This window comes from Ovis aries, chromosome 19 (assembly GCF_016772045.2).
Source record: "Ovis aries strain OAR_USU_Benz2616 breed Rambouillet chromosome 19, ARS-UI_Ramb_v3.0, whole genome shotgun sequence".
Classification (NCBI taxonomy): domain Eukaryota; kingdom Metazoa; phylum Chordata; class Mammalia; order Artiodactyla; family Bovidae; genus Ovis; species Ovis aries.
This window is the reverse complement of record NC_056072.1, coordinates 43,973,966-43,999,534: the sequence shown is the minus strand read 5'-3', so window position 1 is coordinate 43,999,534 and position 25,569 is coordinate 43,973,966. Positions and strand designations below refer to the sequence as shown.

General features: G+C 40.8%; 2 protein-coding genes across 4 annotated transcripts in view; one reads left to right on the top strand and one right to left on the bottom strand.

Annotated features, from left to right (window-relative positions):
• Positions 1-1,807: 1,807 nt before the first annotated feature.
• On the bottom strand, positions 1,808-24,172 carry HESX1 (HESX homeobox 1). 3 transcript variants are annotated; one of them, XM_012099865.4, is made up of 6 exons: positions 22,864-24,172; positions 20,199-20,335; positions 3,326-3,400; positions 2,615-2,814; positions 2,231-2,332; positions 1,808-2,141 (listed from the first exon to the last, which is right to left on the bottom strand). In XM_012099865.4, exons 1-6 carry the CDS (start codon positions 22,896-22,898, stop codon positions 2,043-2,045), a joined length of 648 nt encoding a protein of 215 aa, XP_011955255.1. In that variant the 5' UTR covers positions 22,899-24,172; the 3' UTR covers positions 1,808-2,042. The 3 variants fall into 3 exon arrangements, with proteins under 3 accessions (XP_011955255.1, XP_042091980.1, XP_014957845.1); XM_042236046.1 differs by having other exon boundaries at positions 24,016-24,172; XM_015102359.3 differs by lacking the exon at positions 20,199-20,335 and having other exon boundaries at positions 3,326-3,595.
• A 121-nt stretch (positions 24,173-24,293) lies between these two features.
• Positions 24,294-25,569, top strand: part of APPL1 (adaptor protein, phosphotyrosine interacting with PH domain and leucine zipper 1) — a 33,187-nt gene continuing 31,911 nt past the window's right edge. Inside the window, exon 1 of the mRNA XM_027958257.3 lies at positions 24,294-24,482. Coding sequence (XP_027814058.1) covers positions 24,429-24,482 — 54 coding nt within the window. The 5' untranslated portion in view covers positions 24,294-24,428. The remainder of the gene's footprint in view (positions 24,483-25,569) is intronic.

The window sequence follows — 25,569 nt, the reverse complement described above, 5'->3', positions numbered from 1 at the left end:
TGATTACTCTTTGAAAACTCTCAATGTATGAAAAGCTCTAGTTCAAAAATACTTAAAATATTAACATTATGAAATAGTTATACATAGGACTTGCTAAGCCAAGCAAACATTAAGAACAAAACAGAACTGTATGTCTGAAACGGAAAGATGCACAGACTGTCAACTGTGATGACATTTAAAAAATAACAGCAAAAACAACAAATACATATACAAGTGTATATATATTATACATATACACATGCTTTTATACACAAAAAGGTGTAGAGAAATGTTTAATGATGCTTATCTGTGAAGGAGGAGATTTGAGAGAGGTTTAACTCTTATACTGCTTGAATTGTTTACAATATGTAAATATGACCTTAGGGATTAAATTAAATGGCTATTTGAAAAAGCTTACCCATCACATGACCCTTTCCCCTCCAACTCACTCCTGATGACTTCTAGTCCTCCACTTTAATATAATTTCACAGGAACCTACGAAGAACAAATAAGTACCCAGTGGATAAACTGTGACTAACATATTTCATAAATAGGGCTCCAAATTGTATGTTACTGAAAGCAGTTCTTTATGTTAAAAAAAAGCGGCTCCACAGTCTGACAGCAGAGACTTCCTCGGAAAACATTTAATGCCTCTGTTCTTCCATTTACTTCCCTGCTGCCCTTCTCTTCCTCCCCGCTCTCCATCCAGCAATAGTGAAGCAGGATAAGCACAGCTTACTGCTGACACAGAGCTTACTGGGACACAGAGCGGCCTTTCCTCCAAATTGTTCTCAGTAAATGTTTTTTTAAAAGCTCTAAAATCTGAGTCATGCTACTTTTCCTCATCAGAAAATGCAAACTCCTCTAATCTTGCTCATGCAATTTAAAAATGAAAGAAAAAAAAATAAAACCATGAGAGATACAGTAATTCAACAAGAACCTTCTACTCTGGTCCTTACCAGGAAAGAAAAGAAAAGCAGAGGAAAGAAAAGGTAAAAGGTAGAAAAGAAAAGGGAAGCAAGGGAGAATTCAATCCAAATGGGTGAAGCTGGAATACAGCTGCCAGGAAACAACGTCAGCGTCCTCCAGCTTATATTAAACCGAACATCCACTCTGGCCTTCCATTAATTAAATGGAAAGCAAATCCCCAGATTCCCAGTAGGGAACTGACAGGAACCATGGCAAATGCAAAGAAAATACAGTTTTTGTCCCAGAAAGTGCCCTGGTTATTTCCAGTGACAATGTCAGAACATATACAAAAGACAGGACAGTTATCCTACCTCCTCAGTCAACGTATTGTTTGTAACAAAACATACAGATGATTAACTGGAAATGGATATAAGCCAGATGATCATTCTCATTTTGATGAATGAATGTAAAGCATGATATTGAGTGGACTAGAAAAATAACTAAAATTTGCTTTTATTTGTAGCTCAATTCTTTTGCGTAATCCAATATTAATGGAATGAATAAGACGATTGATGATTTTACATCTTTACTTTGGCATAATAACTTTGCTGAATAAAAAACTTGAAACTAGAGTGTTATAAGAATTTGTATTGATATATGGTGAGAAAATCTCACTGCTTTATGCCAGAAATAAAGAGAAACAAAAGATTCATGAATAAATCATATGCTATATTAAGTATAATCACAGTTCAAAACGCAGTTGAAGGGAATTTATTGAAACAAATCACATCTTTGTGCCATTCTTCAGACTATTTGACTTGAATTATTTTGTAAATGGAATCCAGTTGTAGAGTCAATTAGCTATGAGTTTACTGATTTTAATAAACTAATTTGATTAAATTTGCTCACCAAAAATAACTGGCTTTTTCTGCAAATGTTTATTAAAATATATAGGAAAGGCTTTTATTGTAACTAACAGTGCCCAAGTATAACAGGTGCCATGTTATAATAGTAATTATTTACAATATATTTTCCAATAAAAATGACAATACTCAGATTAAACACAGAAAACATAACATTTGCAATACTTGATATTTCCATTAATTCTTCATGTTCTGCAACTGGAAGATAATTCCACATGTTTAGTTTTCTATTTATTCCAGGAGATCTGTGTTGAAATTTTTTTTTGCCATTAGAAACTGTGATTCTCTATGGGACCTTTTCAGCTTTGCACGCCGATTTTGGAACCAGATCTAAAATTAAGGGAAGATAAAACAGACCTCAGAAATGTTATTTTATTATTAACATTTCAGTGCTACAAGAACTAAGTCTGAAAATTTACCTGGATTCTGTCCTCCTCTAGGTTCAATTTTCGAGCTAAGTCTTCTCTGATATCAATGCCAGGATAGCAGTTTACTCTAAAGACATTTTCTAACACTTCAATCTAAGAATAAGGAAATAGTTATTTAAAATGTTGATCTGTCATCATAAAATAGACTTTAATGTGTATAGCAAAATAATTGCATTCAAATCTTGGGCGATTAATCTGTAAGCTTTTTTTTTTAATGACTATCCAGAAACTGTTAAAGGGGAGAGAGAGCGATACGGTCTATTGTTTCATTAATAAGGCTTCTAAACTGAGATCCCAAAGTGGATGGGCTTTTTGCCCAACAGAGCATCAGTTAAAGCCTTTGTATTAAGATTATTGGCTGAAAAAACTTCCCACCTGGTTTTGGGTAAAAGCAGTTCTGGGTCTTCGGCCTCTATACCAACTCAACTCTCTTTTCAAAGAAAGTCTCTCTGAGGGTGCAAAGTAATCTTCGTATTTCCAAACACTTTCTTCCGGCACTGAGTGATCCACAGTTTGAGGTAATGAGATCCCACTGGGAAGAGTTGGGACATGTAGACATAGGTTAACTTCTTTCCCTAAAAAGAGAAAAAAGAAATCCCATTTTAGGTGTCCATTTCTATATTTTACAAAGTTGTGTAAGAAGTAATTTCAGAAACTTGTCTCTAACTTTCCTAGTAGAATTCTTCTGGGTTTCACAGGAGACCAAAATCCAAAAAGCAAACAAAAATGAGAGCTCTGTCTTGCTGATAGACAACACATTCTGACCTCTGAATGTCATTTATTCTTCCAGTGAGATTTAGAATATATGATATGGCAAATAAACCTAGAGCTCTTCTGAAGTAAATGAAGGCTCCTGGCATTTCTCATGGGTGCACTTCACACCTACTTGGATCTAAGGCCAATGTTCTTTTTATTTCCCATAACACTCAGATGGAGGCATTAAAAGTGCTAGATATTTCAATTATGTACTTGGATGAAAGTAAAGTTTTTCTCTAAGTCTATGTAATATGAAAAAAAGAGAAAAAAGCCAAATTAAACACTGTAAACAAATTAACAAAGAAATTTAAAAATTAAGTTGTGGCGTACCTGAAGAGCCGCAGGTGTCTGCCCAGGGCCTGTGGGGTTTCGTGGATGGAACACAGTCTTTCTTCTGGTCCAGTCCTAAGATACTCTCAATTGAAAAGGGGCAGGGTGAGGGTTTGCCTTCCCCAAGCCGAGCACCTTCCTGAAGGCTAGGAGACATCCTTGCGTGGGCTGCACAGAGCAACAGCTCCAAGCTTCCCTGGCTGGCTCTGCCCCACGTGTGCGGGGCTGGACCTTCCTGCAGTTCACCTCACTGCTCCGCTGACAAGGGGGCTGGATTTAGAACGTCACTAATTAAAATCCCGTTTCAGAAAGTTTTAGCATGTCAATGCACACTGGCCCAGCCAGCAGCTCCAGGAGTTAATTGTTTATTTGTTTGCAAGTAATTAGCAACTAATGGCTACACCACAGGGGCCACCTACAGGGACAAAAAGTGTTATCTCTCCTGAACAGGACACAGACTTAACTTTCTCAAAAGAAAGGACGCACACAGACTAGCACTCCTCTTTTATTTGAAATCATCAATGTATAAAATCATGCTTTTTATTCTGAAGTTTATACTTTCATGGACTCCAGTTACCTAAACATACAGGCAAGACAGAAGAGCAGTCAAGTAATAAATAATCTAATTTAAGTGAATTTTCTTCCAAAGACATTGGAAAAATAATAATCTCTTAATGCTATTACAGTAATTCTGATGAAAATGCCCGTTTTTCACATGCATATGTAATAGTGACTGTTGTCAATGAAAACACAATAGTATTTGGAGTGCAGCATACTGGAAAAGGTTGGCAATGTTATTAACACTGAGTGTAATTTTCTTCCAAGTGCCTGGATTAACTCACAAGGAACAGTTGCACCAAGTATTTTAAATAATTAATGAGTTAATTCTCTTATTTCATCTTTTCTTTTAAATGAGAGAGACATAACATGAAGATTCATATATAACTACCTCCAAGCAACTTAAAAGTATGCCTATTCAAACTAAAGGAAGAATTTCTCTCCCATCAGTTGTTTCAAAGAAAAATACATAATTTATCTTTTAAAGAAAAATTTTTGTTGATATTTTGAGAGACTGGATGGTTCTCATGAGGACAAGAAGACTTGTGAAAAATAACCAAGAACGAAATATTTTCATCATCCTAAGAAAATGTGAAATTAAAAGAGAAATACAGCTGCTAAATGAGAAGATTCTGAAGTGACCACTTCTCACCAAAGTTGTAACACTGTTAGTCAGCATTCAAACAACTACTGGGCTTTCCTTGTGGGAAGAAGAAAAATAGTGTGTGCTCAAAGAGGAAACAGCCTCTACAGGACAGAGCTGAACTTTATCAGATTTTGCCCTGTGTGATGTCACTTCCTATCACGATGTCATAAATACCAAGCTAACTTCCTCCTTATGTGAGCTCCAGTGTGAACAAAGGATTCACATAGAAAACAAAACACGCACACAAGATGGAGTTATAAATACACAAGTAAAGCCATTCTGACAATGAATAAACTAGTAAACATATATCCTCATGGAGGTTTTGCCTACAGTGTCTTGGAAGGTAAACAGTGGGGGCTCCCCTCCTCTGGAGTGACCTAGAGAAAGAGACTGATTCAGGACCTTCCAGATTCTTTCCTTTGAAACATTCATTCATTGATTCATCCCACAAATGGAAGAACATCTACCGCGTACCTAAAAAACCGAATAGGATCCTTGCCTTCATGTGTCCATGAAGCTCACGGTGGTGGCAGAGATGGGGGGCAATGAGACAGCCAACAAACAATGACTGTAAATATTAATAAATAAATTTTCTTGTACATTAACCAGTGATGAGGATGGAAAAAGAAGAAAGATGAGCCAGGAAAGCTGGCTCCTCAGTAAGGGTAGAAGGCGGCCTTACTGAGACCGTCGACCCCACAGACTAGGGCCCTAGAGGCACACACTGCAGGGTGCCACGGCACAGGCTGACGCAACTCCAGTCCCCAATTTCTTCTTTATCAACACAGACACTGCAATATTTTATTTATCCTGAGTTGATTTTATGTGGACTTAATACCGTATTATTTTACATCTGGATGAGTATATGAAAATAAAAGATAGCAAAGAGTTTCTTTAAAAAACTGGAGGCAATGTTTTCTCATATATCCACTCGACAGACTTTTACAGAGCACTTAACATGTGTCAGACACCATTCTAGGATTAGGAATGAACAAAAGCAAGGTAATTTCAGAGAGTGATAAACTCACTGAAAGGAATAAACAAGGTGGTGGTGATGAAACATAATGGGGGTGGAGGTGGAGTGAGAAGAGGGTCTTTAAGTATTGATGGTCAGGGAGGCCTCTCTAAGGAGGTGACATTTTAGCTGAGGATAAGAGAACGCTAGCATGCCAAGATCTTGAGAAAGAGCATTCCAGTCAGAAGGAACACCAAGTACAAAGGTCTTGCAGCTGAAAGGTATTGGAATATTTGAGGAGGAAAAGGGCAGTTAGCCAGAGAGCGGTGAGTGGTACCAGATGCTAGAGTTTGGAGAGCCAGGCCTGGCTGGATAATGGATGCATTTATGAAGACCTATAAAGACCGTGGTAAGGAGTTCAAGTGCAAAGGGAACCTGGGGCAGGGTTTTAAGCTGGGACTAATATGACAGTCTGAGTTGTTTTTACTCACAACACTTCTGACACCCAATGCATATGGGCTTTTCCACACCAAGCGACTCTCCAGTTCTCTGTAGACATCAACAGGGTATCCTACAATTCAGTTCTGACCCTAACTACCCCACAGGTTAAGGGCTCAGTCCACCAAGACTATAGATACCACTTGCAAGTCCCAGGTTGCCACTTGTACTTCTGACTAACCGACTGTAAATTCAGAGTTCCCCTTCACAGGTTCAATTATTTGCTAGAACTCATACAACTCAAGAAGGCATGCTGTTTACATTTACTAGAAAAGATACAATTCAGGAGCAGATGGAAGAGATGTGTAGGGCAAGGTGTGGGGGAAGGGGCACAGAGGTTCCATGCCCTCTCTGGGCACACCACCCTCCCAGCACTTCAATGTGTTTGCCAAGATCAGAATCCTGATCTTTTTTTAGTGGCTTTTTTTTATGGAGTTTCATTACATACACAAGATTGATTAATCATCGGCTATTGGTGATTGACCTCAATCTCTAGTCCCTTTCCCCTCCCCTGAGATTGGCAGGTGGGGCTGAAAGTTATAAGCCTCTAATCTAGGTTTGGTCTTTCCTGTGACCAGCCCACATCTTGAAACTATTGAGAAGCCCACCAAGAGTCATGACATTAGAAGAAAAGATGCTCCTATCACTCTTATTACTCAGGAAATTCCAAGAAATTTAGGAGCTGTGTGCCTGGAACCAGGGACAGAGAACAGATATATTTCTCTTTATAGCACAGATAGGATTTACAGTTTTAAAATCCCATCCTGGCTGCTACATAGAAAGAGACTGAAGAGTGATGAGTGTAACCAGTGAAATCGAAGATCACCTGAGAGTTGTTTATTCACTACGTTCCTACTGAGCATATACTAATGCAAGGCATTGTTCTAGGTATGATGAGAAGAGAGATAACTGTCCAGGAGCAAGAGATGATGGCTAACAGTGGATCTGGGAAGTGGTACAGTTCTTTAGGAGGTTGTGGGAGATGAAGTAATTGGATAATTAGTTCCAATTCTTTCATCCCCACAATATATTATATAGCTATCCCCTTGCTGTGGCCTCATCGTGGATACAGTGTACTTCCCACCTCTCAGCTTTGGGCTTGTCCATGTGACTTGCTTCAGTCAATGGCAAGTGTTGTGACTAGAAGCCTGAAATATGATTGGTATGCCCCCCTGAGCTTCTGACATCACTGTGTGGTCATCCACAGGGCAGTTGCTGCCTCTCAGCCTAAGCCCTAGAATGAACACATGTGAAGGAGACCCCACTCCATCCTGCAGCTTGAGCCCAGGCAAACAGCCAAACACCAACTGACCTGCAGTTTCATGGGTGAGAAAAATAAATATTCATTGTTTATTAAGCTACTGAGATTTCTGAGGTTATTTGACATACAGCATTGTGGAGGAAACAGCTCCTTCATGTGGGAACAGAAAAACACATCTTGCTGGTGGATTGGTAGAAATGAAGGAAAGAGAGGCATTAGGATGACTGTTTTTTTGGCTTGAGCAAAAATAGTGTCATTTATTGGGGTGTGGAAGTCTGGACTAGGGGAGGAAAGGTTTGGGGGGAAATGAAGAGTTTCAGTTTGGATTGCAAGTGGGTTACTGGATTTCTGAGTTTGAGCTCAGGGTTGAATCTCTAAGTTTGTGCATCACTAGCACAAATCATATGTATTAAAACCATTAAAAGCCAGAGGTTTGTATGAGATCACCCAGTGAATGGCCCTAGACACAAGAAGGATCTTAAGACCAAGTCTGAGGTATTTCAATATTTAGAAATTGGAGAAGATGTGCTGGAGAAAGAACTAGAGAAGGAAACAGGTAGTAAGCCAAGGGAAAAGTCTGGAGAAATGATAATCAACCCAAGAGAGGAAAAAGGATCAAGGAGAAAGATGGTTACAACAATATCTAAGTGGTCTCACTGTGTCCATCCTTGATCCTTTATGGTTTTCTATCAACACAGTAGCCAGCAAGAGGGATTATTTAAAAACATATCCGTTCATGTCACAACTCTGCTCAAAAAATGGCTTCCCATCTCAGTAACAGTCAGTCTTTATAGTGTTACACAGGGTGTCACCTGATCTGCCAGCTCCCCTTCCGATCTGATCTTATCTTCCATCACATCTCCCATGTTGACTTTGTTCTGGCTACACGGGACCTCTCCTCTTCCGGAAAACACAGGTACAGTCCTGCCTCGGGCCTGTACACTGGCTGTTTTCACTCCCTAGAATGTTCTTCCCTCACATATTCTCACAGTTTACTTACTCTGTTAGCTCCTTCAAGTATTTCCTTAAATACAATTTTTTCCAACAAGGCTTACTCTTTCAGTCCCTTAAAAAATTTCAGGAGTCTTGATGCCCTTTCTCCTGCCCTTTTGTCTTATTATATGTTCATCTTGTTTCCTGTTTATCGCCTGTTTCTTATCTTTAGAATTTTTGTTTGTTCTAGCATCCACAACAGTGCTCAGCTAAAACTAGATGAAATAATAAATGAATGATCAGCTGTGTCAATGCTGCTAAGAGGCTGGGTAAAAAGAAGACAAATGTATCCACAGATTTGTTAACAAGGGAGTTACTGTCAACTTTGGCAAGCTGGAAGGGTAGAGAAAAAAAGCCAAATTTGAGGTAAACTGGAGAACGAATGAGGTATTTCTGTTATAGCAATACGCTGGGCCATATTCCTTGAAAGACTCTTCCACTACAAAACAATTAGATCTTGTATAAAATATATCTTCAAGTGCAATGCTAAGATCTGAAAAAGTAAGGGAAATTTTGTTTCCTCACCACATGAAACAGTAAAAACCCAACTACCAAGAACTGAACTCAGAACTGGGAGCAGTGATCAGCAGACAAATGATAAATAACAGGTCACCCACAAGAGCAAAAATCCTTAGTATCACAGAAACCAGGATTCTAACCCTCAGGCTAGTAGTAGGTAGGGGAGTTGAACAGAAGACTCTCATTTGAGGTCACTTTAATATTGGTTCCCGGCAAAAACAGAACAAACGCTCTCTGGGAGAAAGCCTTGCTAATTTAGGTCACAAAATTCCCACAGATTAAAACTAAGCAAACATAATCTCACAATCAAAGAGAAGTAAGCACATGCGGGCAGCCACCATGATAGGTATGGAGGCCAACATGGAGAGGAACTGAAGTTTCCTGTCAACAGTCACATCAACTTGCCAGCTGTGTGAATATGCCACTTGGCAAGTGAATCTTCCAGCTCCATTCAAGCCTTCAGATGACTAAAGCCCCAGATGACATCTGACCACAATCTTAATGAAAACTACAAGACAGGACTGGGTATCCAAGTCACTCCTGAATTCTTGACATAGAGAAACAGTGAGAGGTATTAAATGAACACTACTGTTTTAAACCACCAAGTTTTGGGTGATTTACGCAGCACTAGATAATTTATCTAAAAAGCTCCATCATAAAAAACTGAGAAGGGAGAACCTGTAGGGAGACAAGAACAAAAGATAGAACACAAATTACCAATATTAGGAATGAAGAGGTGATACTGCTATAGAGACTACAGACATTAAAAAAAAAGGATATAACGAACAACTTTATACCAGTAAATCCAGTAGCTTACATGAAATAGGCAAGAATCTCAAAAAAAAATACATGGTTACAAAAACTGAAACAACATGAAATGGAAAATATGACTAGCTACATATCTATTAAAGAAACAGAACTGGTTATCAAATTCTTTCCCACAGAGAACACTTCCGGCCAAGATAACTTCACTGGTGAAGTTTATCAAACATTTAAAGAAAATCTTACACAAATACCAATCTCTCAGAAAATGGAAGAGGAAGGACCCTTCTAAATCTGTTTTATGAAGTCTGAATAACCCTGATAACAAAAAAAAATTTTTTTTTAATTATAGACAAATATCTTTTATGAACACTGATACAAGGGCAAACTGAAGGTTGACACATATAAAAAGGATAATACATGATGGCTAATTAATGGCCACTATAAGAGATCTTTTCAAGAAAATTAGAGATACCAAGGGAGCATTTCATGCAAAGATGGGCTCGATAAAGGACAAAAATGGTATGGACCTAACAGAAGCAGAAGATATTAAGAAGAGGTGGCAAGAATATAAAGAACTGTACAAAAAAGATCTTCATGACCCAGATAATCATGATGGTGTGATCACTCATCTAGAGCCAGACATCCTGGAATGTGAAGTCAAGTGGGCCTTAGAAAGCATCACTATGAACAAAGCTGGTGGAGGTGATGGCATTCCAGTAGAGCTATTTCAAATCCTGAAAGATGATGCTGTCAAAGCACTGCACTCAATATGCCAGCAAATTTGGAAAACTCAGCAGTGGCCACAGGACTGGAAAAGGTCAGTTTTCATTCCAATCCCAAAGAAAGGCAATGCCAAAAATGCTCAAACTACCGCACAACTGCACTCATCTCACACGCCAGTAAAGTAATGCTCAAAATTCTCCAAGCCAGGCTTCAGCAATACGTGAACCGAGAACTTCCTGATGTTCAAGCTGGTTTTAGAAAAGGCAGAGGAACCAGAGATCAAATTTCCAACATCCGCTGGATCATGGAAAAAGCAAGAGAGTTCCAGAAAAACATCTATTTCTGCTTTATTGACTATGCCAAAGCCTTTGACTGTGTGGATCACAAGAAACTGGAAAATTCTGAGAGAGATGGGAATATCAGACCACCTGACCTGCCTCTTGAGAAATTTGTATGCAAGTCAGGAAGCAACAGTTAGAACTGGACATGGAACAACAGACTGGTTCCAAACAGGAAAAGGAGTACATCAAGGCTGTATATTGTCACCCTGCTTATTTAACTTATATGCAGAGTACATCATGAGAAACGCTGGGCTGGAAGAAGCATGAGAAATATCAATAACCTCAGATATGCAGATGATACCACCCTTATGGCAGAAAGTGAAGAGGAACTAAAAAGCCTCTTGATGAAAGTGAAAGAGGAGAGTGAAAAAGTTGGCTTAAAGCTCAACATTCAGAAAACGAAGATCATGGCATCCGGTCCTATCACTTCATGGCAAATAGATGGGGAAACAGTGTCAGACTTTATTTTGGGAGGCTCCAAAATCACTGCAGATGGTGACTGCAGCCATGAAATTAAAAGACGCTTACTCCTTGGAAGAAAAGTTATGACCAACCTAGATAGCATATTCAAAAGCAGAGACATTACTTTGCCAACAAAGGTCCGTCTAGTCAAGGCTATGGTTTTTCCTGTGGTTGTGTACGGATGTGAGAGTTGGACTGTGAAGAAGGCTGAGCATCGAAGAATTGATGTTTTTGAACTGTGGTGTTGGAGAAGACTCTTGAGAGTCCTGTGGACTGCAAGGAGATCCAACCAGTCCATTCTGAAGGAGATCAGCCCTGGGTGTTCTTTAGAAGGAATGATGCTAAAGCTGAAACTCCAGCACTTTGGCCACCTCATATGAAGAGTTGACTCATTGGAAAAGACTTTGATGCTGGGAGGGATTGGGGGCAGGAGGAGAAGGGGATGACAGAGGATGAGATGGCTGGATGGCATCACTGACTCGATGCACATGAATCCAAGTGAACTCCGGGAGTTGGTAATGGACAGGGAGGCCTGGCGTGTTGTGATTCATGGGGTCACAAAGAGTCGGACACGACTGAGCGACTGAACTGAACTGAACTGAACTGAACTGATAACATCTTTCCCAAGGATTTCAAAATATAAATGTCAAAATATACCAATCAATTAAGAAAAGGGTTGTAAAACCTTCCATATAATCAATCCTCAATATCTTTCTACATTTATTTTGAAATAAAAAATAAAAGCCTGACACACTGACATTGAAGAGATTATAGGAATCGTAAAACTGGAAGTCTATATTTTAAACATATGTATGTACAAGATGAAGTAAAAATGAGATGTTTATGTTTTACTTTGCTCTAGTAACTTGTAAATCAACTCAGGCTTTGCTAACATTTTCTAATTATGTATTTCAACTAAATCTCAAATCATTAACCATCAGGAAAAATGCACAATGTCTTAAATGTTTTTGCAGAGTTTTCAAAAAGCATTCATAGCACAATAAGAAAGAAAACCAGCCTGTGAGTATAATAAGAAAGAAAACCAGGCTGTGAGGATAAGAAAGAAATGCAATAAGCAAAGCTCCATGACGTTAGCCTCTTACTTATGCATAAAAATAACACTGTTCTATTTGAGACCCTCAGAATTTTTAAATGTGTTTTCTAAAATACATAAAAGACTTTAGATTTTACTGTTAACACCTTCAGTATCTCCTAAAAAATCCCAAAGTAGACAATTAATATTTCTTAAATGAATAAATAAATGGATGGTGGATAGATGAGACTAGGAGGAGGAGACATTTGTAAATACACATAAATGTTGTGTGTTTGCTATTGTTGCCATTGCTTCTTAATGTGTAAGAGAATTCCCAGTTTTCTGTGAACTACTTATATATCACTCCAGGGTAATCCACAGATTAGACATTATGACATTGTGTAATTATAATTCAATAAAAGTGAGATGGGAGATTCCTTATTTTAAATTGGGGTTTAAGAGTTGGACTATAAAAAAAAGCTGAGCCCCGAAGAATTGATGCTTTTGAACTGTGGTGTTGGAGAAGACTCTTGAGAGTCCCTTGGACTGCAAGGAGGTCCAACCAGTCCATCCTAAAGGAGATCAGTCCTGGGTGTTCATTGGAAGGATCGATGTTGAAGCTGAAACTCCAATACTTTGGCCACCTGATGCGAAGAGCTGCCTCATCTGAAAAGACTCTGATGCCGGGAGGGATTGGGGGCAGGAGGAGAAGGGGTTGGATGGCATCACCATCTCAATGGAATGAGTTTGAGTAGACTCTGGGAGTTAGTGACGGACAGGGAGGCCTGGTGTGCTGCGGTTTATGGGGTCGCAAAGAGTCGGACACGACTGAGCAACTGAACTGAACTGATAGGTGTTTTACAATGTTCTGTTAGTTTTTGTAGTACAGCGAAGTGAATCAGCTCTATGTATGCATGTATCCCCTCCTCCTGAACCTCCATCCCACCCATCCCATCCATCCAGGTCATCACAGACACCAAGATGAGCTCCCCGTGCTATACAGTAGCTCCCACTAGCTACCTGTGGGGGATTCATTTAAAATCTGAGCGTACAATTTCAGAATCCTGAGGCACAATTCATGTCTGTGATACTCTGTCATTCCTAAGGCCATTAGCCTTGGCTATTACTTGAAACACATCGTATAATCCTCAGTGGTTACAAGGTTGAGGAGAAGAATAAGCTTTAGTTGCTTAATTGTGTCCTACTCTTCGCGACCCCGTGGACTGGAGCCCGCCAGGCTCCTCTGTCCATGGGATCCTCCAGGCAAGAATACTGGAGAGTGTTGCCCTTCCCTTCTCCAGGGCATCTTCCTGACCCAGGGGTTGAATTCGGGTCTCCTCCATTGCAGGTGGACTCTTTACCATCTGAGCCACCAGGGAGTTGGGATTATTTCACACATACTTTTGTCTCTCCTGGCAACCATTACAGTGTTCATCAAACATAAGATAGTAAATGAAGATTTGTAGAAAAGTTCCCTCCATTTATATTTAGAAAACATTTTAGGCTTTTCTCAATCTCAAAAGACTATAGTTTCATATTTGTACATTTTCAAACCAGTCAAAATTGTTTTCTGTACAGTGCCTCTTGTATATATCAAGTTCTTGGTTTTAAAAATTTGATATAAAATTATCTAAAACACTGATGCCTTTGGATTTTAAAAAATTCACGTAATATTTACTATGGTACAGAGTAAAATGATAGTTTCCTTCAATTCTACCCCATTTTTACTGTCCAACCCACTGGCCACCACTATTAACAGTTTAGTGTGCCTTCCTATCTTTTCAGGATGTCTTGACATAAACAGGTAGCTGCACACACATGCTTTTATCCACAGGGAGCCAGACACACGTACTGTTCTGCAATGTGGTTCCCCAACACTGACATGACATAAGCCCACACAGCTCCATCCCATGCTTCAACAGCTGCCTGATGCTACAGTAGGCGGAAGAATCACAATTTACTGAACTGCTCCCTTGATAACGGCACTTGGTTGTCTCCAATTTTTTAAACTCTAACAAACAATGAATACCTTCTTAGCACATATGCAGGAGTATTTCCATGAAAAAGTTTCTTTGAAGAATATATTATTTTTTTGTCACCCAAAAATAAACCAGAATTTATTATGAATAAAAAAGAATATGCTTTTTATGAATTCTTCCATACTTCATTCCAATAAATCTTTACCAATGCACACTCCCACCCAGTATGCTGCTGCTGCTGCTGAGTCACTTTAGTCATGTCTGGCTCTATGCAACCCCACAGACGGCAGCCCACCAGGCTCCCCCATCCCTGGGATTCTCCAGGCAAGAACACTGGAGTGGGTTGCCATTTCCTTCTCTAATACACGAAAGTGAAAAGTGAAAGTGAAGTCTCTCAGTCGTGTCCGGCTCTTCGTGACCCCATAGACTGCAGCCCACCAGGCTCCTCCGTCCATGGGATTTTCCAGGCAAGAGTACTAGCCCCTGTCTTTATGTCCTCCCCAGACTGACATTGAAGACAAGAAAATTCAGGGCTAGGTTAAATTAGACTCAGGATTTCCCTAGACTCAGTAATCAAAGATAAAATAGTTCAGGATTTAAGGCTTCCAGGGGCTCAGGCCTACACGTTAGTGTCACTTAATCTAATCATTGTAGATTAAATTAGAGTTGTCAGTTAACTTGAGAACCTGATTGTCAGTTATATCATTGTTTCTGGAGGATAAATGCCATGGTTTTCTTATCAACTTAAAAACAAACTTTTAAGTAACAACAAACACTTATTAAACTCCAGCTTGTACAGGGAATGTACTAGGTAACCAGGAGATGAAATGATTCCTGCCTTCAAGAAACTCATGATTAAGAAGGTAGTAATTAACATTAATTTTGTTAGGTGTCATGATGTGATTGTGGTTACATTTACTAAAAGTCCCTCCAAAAGATTCTACTTAAATATTTATAGGTGAAATTTCAGAATGTCTGGGTTTTAGTTTAAAATACTTCAGAAGGGCTTTGCTGGCGGTCCAGTGGTTAAGAGTTTACCTTGCAATGCAGGGGACACTGGTTCGATCCTTGGTCTGGGACAGTCCCACAGGCCCTAGAGCAACTAAGCCCATGCGCCACAACTGCTGAAGCCTGCACACCTAGAGCCTGTGCTCTGTCTGCAACCAGAGGTCACCGCAGTGAGAAACCCGACCACCACAAGGAAGAACAGCCCCCACTCACTGCAGCTAGAGAACGCCCATGCATAGCAATGAAGACCCAACACAGCCAAAAATAACTAACTAAAATTATTAAATAAATAAATAAAATACTTCAGGAAAACAAGAAAGCAAAGAAAGATAATTGAAGCAAGTGTTGTAAAATGTTGGTAAGTGCTGAATTGGAGTGATGGGTATATGTGGATTCATTGTCTCTAATGAATAAAAATATAATATCGTGGGCTCACTATTCTCTCTACTTTTGTAAATATAAGTAGCACAATTCTCTTATTCTTCTAGGAACACCAATAAATAAATACAAAATTTTAAAGATGTGTGCACAAGAAGTTGTGCATGGGAGCAAACAGGGGCCCAAATCAGCTTGAGTGAAACTGAACAGGACTGATGGGTGGTAAGAGCCCAACTCTGGCGTCACACTACCTGGGTCCAAATTCCTGCACTGACTCTTTTTAACTATGTGACCTTGGGTATGTAACTTAGCCTCTCTTTGCCTCAGTTTCCTCTATAATTAAATGGGGATAATTGAGGATCAAATGAGATTAATACTTGCAAAGCCCTTGAAATAATCCCTGATATATAGTAAATGTTATGTAAATTATTTGCTATCATTTATTGCCATTATCAATGTTACTAGAAGGCTTTTCAGATATGTCTTCAGGTAGAGATGTTTCAAGAAAAGGTCAGAGAAAAGCAACATAATGAAGGCCAATTAGGTGTAGTTATAGGGGTATGTGTGTGTGTCTGTGTGTGTGTCTGTTTGTCGAGGGGAGTAACAGGGAGAAAGTGACTGTGATTGCCACATTTCTAGTTTCTGTGACCAAATGGATAATGATATCAGCTGCCTGCCAATGTAGGAGACCCAAGAAATGGGGGTTTAATCCCTGGGTCAGGAAGATCCCATGGAGAAGGGAATGGTAACTCCAGGATTCTTGCCTAGAGAATCCCATGGAGAGAGGAACCTGGCAGGCCAGAGTTCTGCTGCTGCTAAGTCATTCAGTCGTGTCCGACTCTGTGCAACCCCATAGATGGCTGCCCACCAAGCTTCCCCGTCCCTGGGATTCTCCAGGCAAGAACACTGGAGTGGGTTGCCATTTCCTTCTCCAATGCATGAAAGTGAAAAGTGAAAGTGAAGTCTCTCAGTCGTGTCCGACTCTTCGCGACCCCATAGCCTGCGGCCTACCAGGCTCCTCCATCCATGGGATTTTCCAGGCAAGAGTACTGGAGTGGGGTGCCATTGCCTTCTCCGGGCCAGAGTCCATAGGATCGCAAAGTTGGATACAACTGAAGTGACTTAGCATGCACTCACACATCATTAACAGAAGAAGTAGAGGTGAAAGAGAGTTTACCACTTGACAACAGTGTTTCTAATCATATAAACAAATCACAACGTATTTAGCAAACTGAATTACCTCAGAATGAAAATATAGTTCCCCAGACTGTAAAAGGTAAAAAATTAATGAAAATTGGCAGCATGCAATTTAAATAATAAAGGTTCTAAAAATACTGTAGGAGAATTTATCTGGATTTGTAAACATTATTGTTATACAGTTCACACATATAACCTAAACAAAGGAGCTCATTTTAGCACTGGAAGATAACTGGAAATAACATTTCCACAATCTAGCAACTCAGATATTAGTGGAATTGACTTAAAGCAAATATATATTTCTAAATGGTTATAATTTAAAAAGGCAGCTGTCATTTCAGCAGCGTTTTCAGTAGTTCTTCAGTTAGGATTTGTTTCATGTTTCCTTGTGATCTCTGAGGGGATGACACAGAACTGATGCTATATTCTCATTATTTCCTATCAGGTAGTATATAATTTTGATTAGTCTCATTATTGGTGATTTTAACTTTCAGCATTTGATTAAGATGGTGTCTGCCAGGTTTTCCCACTAGAAAGTTACTCTTTCCCCTTTTATAATGTAATTTTTTGGGGGGTGAAGTTATTTTTAAGCCTATGCAAATACTTTGCAACAAATGTTTTTATTCATTTATTTATATCAATATGAACTCATGGTTTTCTATTTAAGGAGTTATAATCTCATGACTTATTGTGATGCTGAAATTTCCCCTGATTTGGCTAATGGAAGCCCCCTTCAAGCTGACTTGCATTCTTTCCACACATCATTTTTTGATGTGGACCATTTCTAAAGTCTTCGTTGAATCTGCTACAACGTAACTTCCATTTTATGGTTTGGTTTTTTGGCTGTGAGGCATGTGGGATCTCCCTGACCAGGGACTGAACCCACATCCCCTGCATTGGAAGGGGAAGTCTTAACCACTGGACTGTCAGAGAAGTCCCTTGACACATCATTCTTGAGCACCTTCTACCTCCTAGCACAAGGTGTCTCAAGTATATCTTATTCTTTTCTTGCTCCAGATCTAGAGTCAGCCATTTCTCTGAGCAGTCCTATTTCTTTTTAATGAACGAACAATGGTGTTTGGAAGCCAAGATATGGACTCAGATGTGCATCCACTGTTATTGGGGCATCTCTCTCAAAGGCTTTCTCAATGAAAAAGGAAATAAATGCAGGTATATGACGTATACACACTTTATATCCAGTTTACCCCATACATGTATTGAAACCTGTGAGTTCACATGTGTTGTGCTTAGTCACTCAGTTGTGTCCGACTCTTTATGACCCCATGGACTGTAGCGTGCCAGGCTCCTCTGTTCATGGGGATTCTCCAGACAAGAATACTGGAGTGGGTTGCCACGGGAATCTTCCAACCCAGGGTTCAAACCCAGGTCTCTCTCACTGCAGGCATTTTCTTTACCGCCTGAGCCACCAGGGAAGCCATGCTGCTGCTGCTGCTGCTGCTGCTGCTCAGTCGCTTCAGTCGTGTCTGACCCTGTGCGACCCCATAGATGGCAGCCCACCAGGCTCCCCCGTCCCTGGGATTCTCCAGGCAAGAACACTGGAGTGGGTTACATTTCCTTATCCAATGCATGAAAATGAAAAGTGAAAGTGAAGTCGCTCAGTCGTGCCCGACTCTTAGCGATGGATACCTCTAATTCTAATCTAGCACTAGAGGGCTCATTCTAACTTTCCCTCTTTCCATACAGTATTTGCAATTCCCTTCTCTGACAGTGAGAATTCTGGCTTTTTTTATCCTCAATATATTTACCTATTGCACGTATCCCCCTATGTAACCCAACTGCCACTGCTACCATCCCTTCCCCACAGAGATGCAGCCAGCTGTCAACCTGCACAAAAGCCCTCACCATGCTTGAACACCAAAACAGCCCTCTCAGATATCCTCACCCCATATCTGCTCCAACATCCTATTGCCTGGGGGTTGTCTCTCCACCAAAATGCCATTTTTGCCCATCTTTTGCTCTGACGTCCTGAACAGGCTCTGGCACTGCACACCAGGGCACTCCTTTGTGGGGATGCCCTACCCTGCTTGCTGGACTCCAACACCTCATTTTGGGCCCCCGTGTCTCACCACCCTGCATAGACTCCTACTTTATTTGGTTCCACCTAATGGCTTTAAGGGCTTTTCTAAAGCCCCTAAAGTGGTAAAGAATCTGCCTGCCAATGCAGGAGACATAGGAGACACAGGATCAATTCCCGTGTTGGGAAGATCCCCTGGAGGAGGAAATGGCAACCCCCTCCAGTATTCTTGCCCGGACAATCCCATGGACAGAGGTGCCTGGTACAGGCTACAGACCATAGGGTCACAAAGAGCTGGAATGGGCAACTGGGCATGCACACAATGGCTTTAGGGCTGAATTATTCAGAAAGGGAAGAGGAAAAACCATACACTTGTTTTTACATGAACTCACTGTCTTCTGTTATTAAGACATTACTTTTGCCCCTATATCATTTTGATCATGACTTAGCTAAATCACTCATATAATTTTTCCTTTAAATCAGTATATTTCATAAACTACTGAGTTTACTTAAGACAATGTTAATTTGTGCATAATTTATGATATCTCATATCAGTAGTTTATCTAGTTTCTCCAACATTTGTTTCAAATCACAACCTCAATTAAAAGTGTTTTTATCCAAAATCAGGGTAGAAGTCAAAATCCTCACTTAGGCCATTAGGCTTTACATGATGTTACCTCCTCTTCCTCCTCCCCAACAGATTCCTCCACCCTGGCTCGCAGCTTTCCTGATACTCTGATCTCTATGCAATCCTTCAAATAGAAAGGCCACTCCTGCCTTAGGGCATAGTGCCTCTATCCTGGTTGTTTCTTTTCCTGAAACACTTTTTCCTCAGATGTACTCATTGCTCACTCCAGTGACTCCTTCACATTTTTGTTCAGATGCCATCTTTTCAATGAAGTCTACTCTGACAAGCTTATTTAAAACTGCAACTGCTCTTCACCTCATTTTCCCTGTTTTCCATAGGACTCCCCTCTTTCTGATATACTTTATTTCTTATACTGCATATTACGTTTATATTTCATTGTCCTTCTTCCTACCATTGCCACTAAACTGTAGCTCCACAAAGGCAGAGGTTTTTAACATTTTGTTCATTACCTAATATTTACTGAATGAAGACATCCATTTTCTGAGGCAGTTTAAAATCCCAAAACTAAATTTAGGGCACCATCTAGTGTTTTTGGTAGGATGTGCTGATTTACTGTGAGACTTAACTACGTTGGTGGTGGTTTAGTCGCTAAGTCGGGTCTGACTCTTGTAACCCCACGGACAGTAGCCCGCCAGGCTCCTCTGTCCATGGGATTCTCCAGGCAAGAGTATTGGAGCGGGTGGCCATTTCTTTCTCCAGGGGATCTTCCTAACTCAGGAATCGAACCCAGGTCTCCTGCATTGCAGACAGATTCTTTACCAACGGATCTATGAACAGTACTCGTATACTCAATTATCAGTAACTCTTTTTACTGCCCTCTGTAGTACTATAAAAAGTTAAAAAACAAGAAGTAAAATGATTTCAATACTTTACCAGTCATGGGACTCATTGGCTTCTCTAACAGCAATCTCTTTTCCAATGACTTGCCTATTGCTCCCGAGAACTTCTGGGGAGTAGTAATGTCATGTAGGTCTGTGTCTTTTAACCTTTGGGAATCTCCCCTCTCCCCACTGCCAAAAAACAAAGATCAAAAAACAGAGTAACAGCCTTTGCTGGTTTTGTACCTACACCGTTTCTCCAGAATAACACAATATATATTTATTGATTAATTTTTTTTTTTTTGGCAGCAAAAGTCTCCAAATCAATGATAAAACACTAGCAAGGATAACGGTAATATTATTTAAAATACTATCCATATTCTCTACAACAATGAGGAGGGTCTTCTGATTTAGAAAATAATGGTTTCTTTAGTTATGATAAAGAGGGGGAAATGAAGAAAATAAAAGCCGCTTTAAAAGCATTAAAACATTTAAAATGAAAAGAATACTTAGCTTATTTTTACTGGAAACTTATTGTGCCCAGCACTATTCTGAAAGCTCATTAAACATCTTCTGGACTCTACTATGTAGGTTCTCTACATTAAGCCCCACTTTTTAGATGACAAAATGGAGACACAGAGAAATCAAGTAACTTGCCTAAAGTGTCATAAAACTAGTAAAGACTGAAGCTAAGATTCCAAGTCAACTAGGCTGACTCCACAGTCCATGTCCATGAGCTCATGCTCATGCTTTTATTCATCTCCCCAAAGAAACAGAAATAATGCTGCTTGGTTTCAAGGTTCTCAGATTGGTCAAAAAAAATTAGTTTACAATGTCCTCATCTTCCAAAAATGAATCAAGGCGACCGTAAAAGAAACAGCCATATACAATTATCCTAGAAATAAAGTTTCATTCTTTTCAGAGTCAAGAAGTAGAAGCTCTGGAATTGGCCTTTCTAAGGATTTATGCTTTAGCCATATATATATAATCTAAGGATGCTGTGGCAAACAGCAAAAACAACAACAGTATTAATATTAAGATCAAAGGCCAGAGGGTGGCTTGCACTGGCACAATGAAGAATCTGATAGTCCTGGTTGCTCAACCACCTCTTTTTGCAACACATTCCTCAGAACATTTTATTCTACTCCCACTGCCCAAAGCTTTTCCCACCTCTACCACTGGTTCAAATGTTTTAGAGTAGATGGAAGTGACTCAGGATCCCCAATTATCAATTAATATACTCTTGAATTTTGTTCAACTCAGACGTAAGAAAAAAACCTGAATTATCTGTTAAAGTGAGTCTCATTAAGGAGTGATTTATTAGGTAACATCTAGAAGTATTTGCAGTATACATTATGCTCTTGAAAGGAGTATCAATTACACCAGAATTTGAGATTGATGGAGTCTTTCAGGGGATATTTTTAAGAAGTAGGATTCCCAAGCTCTCTAGATGATTCTGGAAATGGTGTCCCTCTCACCACCCTCAGCTGGAACTAAAGACTCTTTCCTAAATGTTTACTTGACTCTTTAATAGTCTAAAACACACGGTGATTTGGGTAAGGGAAATGGTTATCTTCCATTCTAGAGAGAGATTTTCAACATGCGGTTTGAGGATGAGCTGCTTTGGACTCACCTGCAAGATTCCCAGCCCTACCTCTGACCAATGGCATCAGACTCTTCTGCTGGGCTGAAGATAGGATAATCTGTATTCTAACAACCTCCCCCAGATGACTTTTATGTGTGCGTAAGTTTGGTAACCACTAACCTAGGGGGATCATTTTAAAAAATAAAACACGAGTGTCATTTTGGTTATTGGATTCTTTCCTATAATACCACAGACCAGAACTTCAAGAAGTATCATGTAAAAACCTAATTATAAGAAGATCAAATATAATTTTAAGAGACTAATAATTAACAAATCTACTTACCAAACTGTACATCTTTTTATTGTAAATTATATGTGTGAAACGTCTCAGTGAATTCTTTGGCGGATGTCATTTAATCCTGCCTCGCCTTCCATAAAATTAACTAGCTGGCCAAAGTTTTTTTTTTTACTACCCACACGTGAGTCTCTAGGAACCCCTGAGGCATACTCTGAACAAGCCTCATTTCCTCTATAAAAGAAATCGAGTTTGGTCAACTGTACAGAACTTAGGCTAATTAAACTTATACTAGCTATCAAAGGAAACTGCAATCTTGCAACTTCAGGCGTGTTTTAAAATAGGAAATACAATTATTTTTCTGGATGAGCAGACTGAATAATAGCTTAAAGCTACAGAATCCAAGTAGAAAGCCTTTTAAGAGTCTTTCTAGTTTTATAATTTGACTGAACTGCCTCTCCACACAACTGAATAGTCAACTTGTTTTTGTTTGTTTTTTAATCAGTTGAACCCAGGAAGAATTCCTTGCTCCTCTCTGATAATATAATAGCCTCTTGAGAACCCTTTACAAAAATACAGTTTAGAAGCATGGAACATACAAAAAAGGAAACCATTTAACTTGATAATACCCCACCCAGGTAATTCAGATACCTAAGATAATTTTTCATTGGAATTATTTAGCTTGGCCAAAACGCCAAACTTCAGTTACACCGTATAATTACTCTTCTTTCTTACACTTTTTTTCCATTTGTCACTTACTCCTGATTCTCATCAATTGTCACTAACTTTCTTTTCCTTCACTTACAATCTAATCACAGTTCAACCAAGAATGTCACTTACTGTGAAAGTCTTCTTAATTCAGAGTCAGGTTGCATGCCACTGTGCTGATAGAGTAGACAAGAAATGTCCAAGGCCAGAGTTGTGCTGCTGAGATCTGTACCATGCCGATGCCAGGTACTTTCAAGCAGCTGGCAACCAGTAACACTGTAGGAACTGACTCCAAACTACCTTTCAGAAACTAAAGATCTCATATACAGAGTGACTCGCTGATAAACAATTTAAGGGGAGAGCCCTTACTCAAAGTTATTGAAAGCTATGAATAATCCCATGAAACTACATTGCAAGTCTACTTGGGAAAACTTTTTAAATTTGATTTTTCCTTTAAGAGATTCTGGGAAAATCTCGTATTTTAAAGTAACTTCCATTCCAGTTACTGTATTTGGATTTGTTCCACCGTACCTGGATTCATTCCAATTTATCTGTGGAACTGGGCAACTAATAGTCTTTATTCGGCATTTCTTATATTTCTTGAATGAAAATGGGATGGACTAGTGGGATTAATGGCTAGGTATTTACAAGACACTAGTAATTCTGCCATTTTCTCTGTATAAAGATTCTTCCATGAAGAATCTGGACACAAAGATGGACAAAAGAGGCAGGAGTTCTAATCCAGATCAAGTTCTAGAAGTACAGCTCACCTTATCTCTCTTATTAAAAAAAAGTTAGATGCTGAAGAAGCTATTTAAATATTCTTCCAAAACTTTAACAGAAATGCTAAAATCAGTTACTAACATAATAAATCAGTGTACCCTGACTTTAAAAAGATATTTTCACTTATGATTAATAAGAAATATGGAAGTCTGAATTGCGGCATGTCAGTCTCTCAAGGACAGCTAAGAACTGATGAATTGGCAGCAAAGTCGGGTTTTTCAATGCATATATTGATACCCAAGTGCTCAGAAAAAATTCTTTTCGAGTCTACTATCCACGAATTTACCAGAAAGCCAAGTTAACAACACAGCTAATCTCGCAGATATCTGAGTTAGCCAGCACCATTTTGCTGGAGAGGGGAGACTGGACACTGCGGGCAGTTGAGAAGGTTATAATCTTTGGAAACTAAAGGCGCCTGCAGAGAGGCCTCTTTCGTGGTCTCTGACGAAAAACGTTGAGGGAGAAGTAAAACAGCCCCAATTTCCCCAGAACGGTCCTCACTCGAAGCTCTGGTTCCAGGAGACGCACGCTTTGCTGAGGTAAGACGGTCCCCTACGATTTATAGCCAATCGCTCGCGAAGGGTAGGTGTCGAGGTGCGCAAAGAAGGCCGCCTCAGCCGCCTTCGCCTCCTCCAAGTCCCTGCATCTCAGCGGAGCCGGGAGCAGCGAAGGAACCTCCGGGCTAGCCCCGCTGCGCTGACGGGCGTCGTCGTGAGCCAATGAGCGGGCAGGGAGGCGGAGCAGGCAGGCCGGCGGGGCGGGATTTCCCGCGCCATCGCGCGGCCGCTCGGCGCCCGGCGAGGGCGGTGGAGCCAGCGAGAGAGGGCGGGTCGGGGTCAGCTGCTGCAGGCGGGCGGGTGCGGGGAGCTGTGGGCGGCCGCCTCGTCTCTTGCCGCCGCCCTCCGTTTGCCACGATGCCGGGGATCGACAAGCTGCCCATCGAGGAGACGCTGGAGGACAGCCCACAGGTTAGGCGGCGGGAGGCGAGGGAAGGAGCGGGGCTGGCAGATTCCAGGCCTGGCCCCGCCGCGGCCGCAGGTGCCCGCCCTGGCCCAGGTGGGCGCCGCCCCCCAGTATCCCTGCCGGTCGCGGGCGGCGCCCGGAGCTGCCGAGGCCGGGCCGCCCTCCCGAGGCCCGCGTGGGCCTGCGTCGCTGGGCCGAGAGCCGCGCTCGGGGTCTGGGAGTCGGCGGGCGGCGACCAAACCGCCGCCGCCGTGGCTGATGGGCCCGGCGGTCGCTACGCGCCCGGGGCTCCCTGGTATTTGACAAAAGATGCTTTTTAATTGCCGTGATGTGAGGTGATAAATCCAGATCCTGGAATTTTCTTTTCGAAAACCTCTTCGGAGGAAATGCAGGAGGAAAAACGACCCTGTAGACTTAATGATTTCTGATCAAGCTAGGGAAGGAAATGGACAATTTTGAGGGAAAAATACTGAAAGTCTGTTGATTAGCCCGCGCGGAAAGCCGTCGGCGAAGCCCGTCACGGATCCCGGAGCCTCCCGGCCGAGCGTCGTGACCCTGAGTGCAGCCGCTGTCACTCGGGCCGTGCATGCCGAGAGGTGGACGGCGCCTTTGCGGCTCCACGACTGCTGCGCCCGGGTTGCAGACTTGGCTCTAGTAAACTCATCAAAATAAAAGCCCCATGTTTTGTGCATTGGGGATGATGCTGGTGTGGTTGCTCTAGCTTAAGATAGTCTCTTCCTTAAGATAGGAAGACGTAACAGGGACTTATGTTTTCAGTGCTGAAGAATGAAATCAGCTATGTTAAAAAAAAAACATGCTAGTAGGGGCTGAAACTTGGGCTGAGAAACTTCATCCCTGGGCCTGTCTTCTTACACAATAAGGGATTCGAGACGAAGTTGCTCTTGGGCTACCACTTAGAATGAAGACAGTTTTCTGAAATGTTCATTTAGAACTACAGTTGCAGATATTTCCTGTGTCTTAATGGTTTAAATGACTCCAGAAGAACAGGAGGGAGAGGCTAGATCCCACTTTCCTGTATGACTTGTCTGCCATGGATATGGTGCTAGTTTTGACTGCCAGGTTGGAGTTGGG

Coding starts and splice junctions, on each gene's coding strand:
- HESX1 (XM_012099865.4), bottom strand. CDS start 22,898: ATGCAACCTGACTCTGAATTAAGAAGACTTTCACA. Junction 2,815..3,325: donor AGACACCTGCGGCTCTTCAG/GTACGCCACAAC, acceptor TTCTCTTTTTAG/GGAAAGAAGTTAACCTATGT. Junction 2,333..2,614: donor CTGCTTTTACCCAAAACCAG/GTGGGAAGTTTT, acceptor CCTTATTCTTAG/ATTGAAGTGTTAGAAAATGT.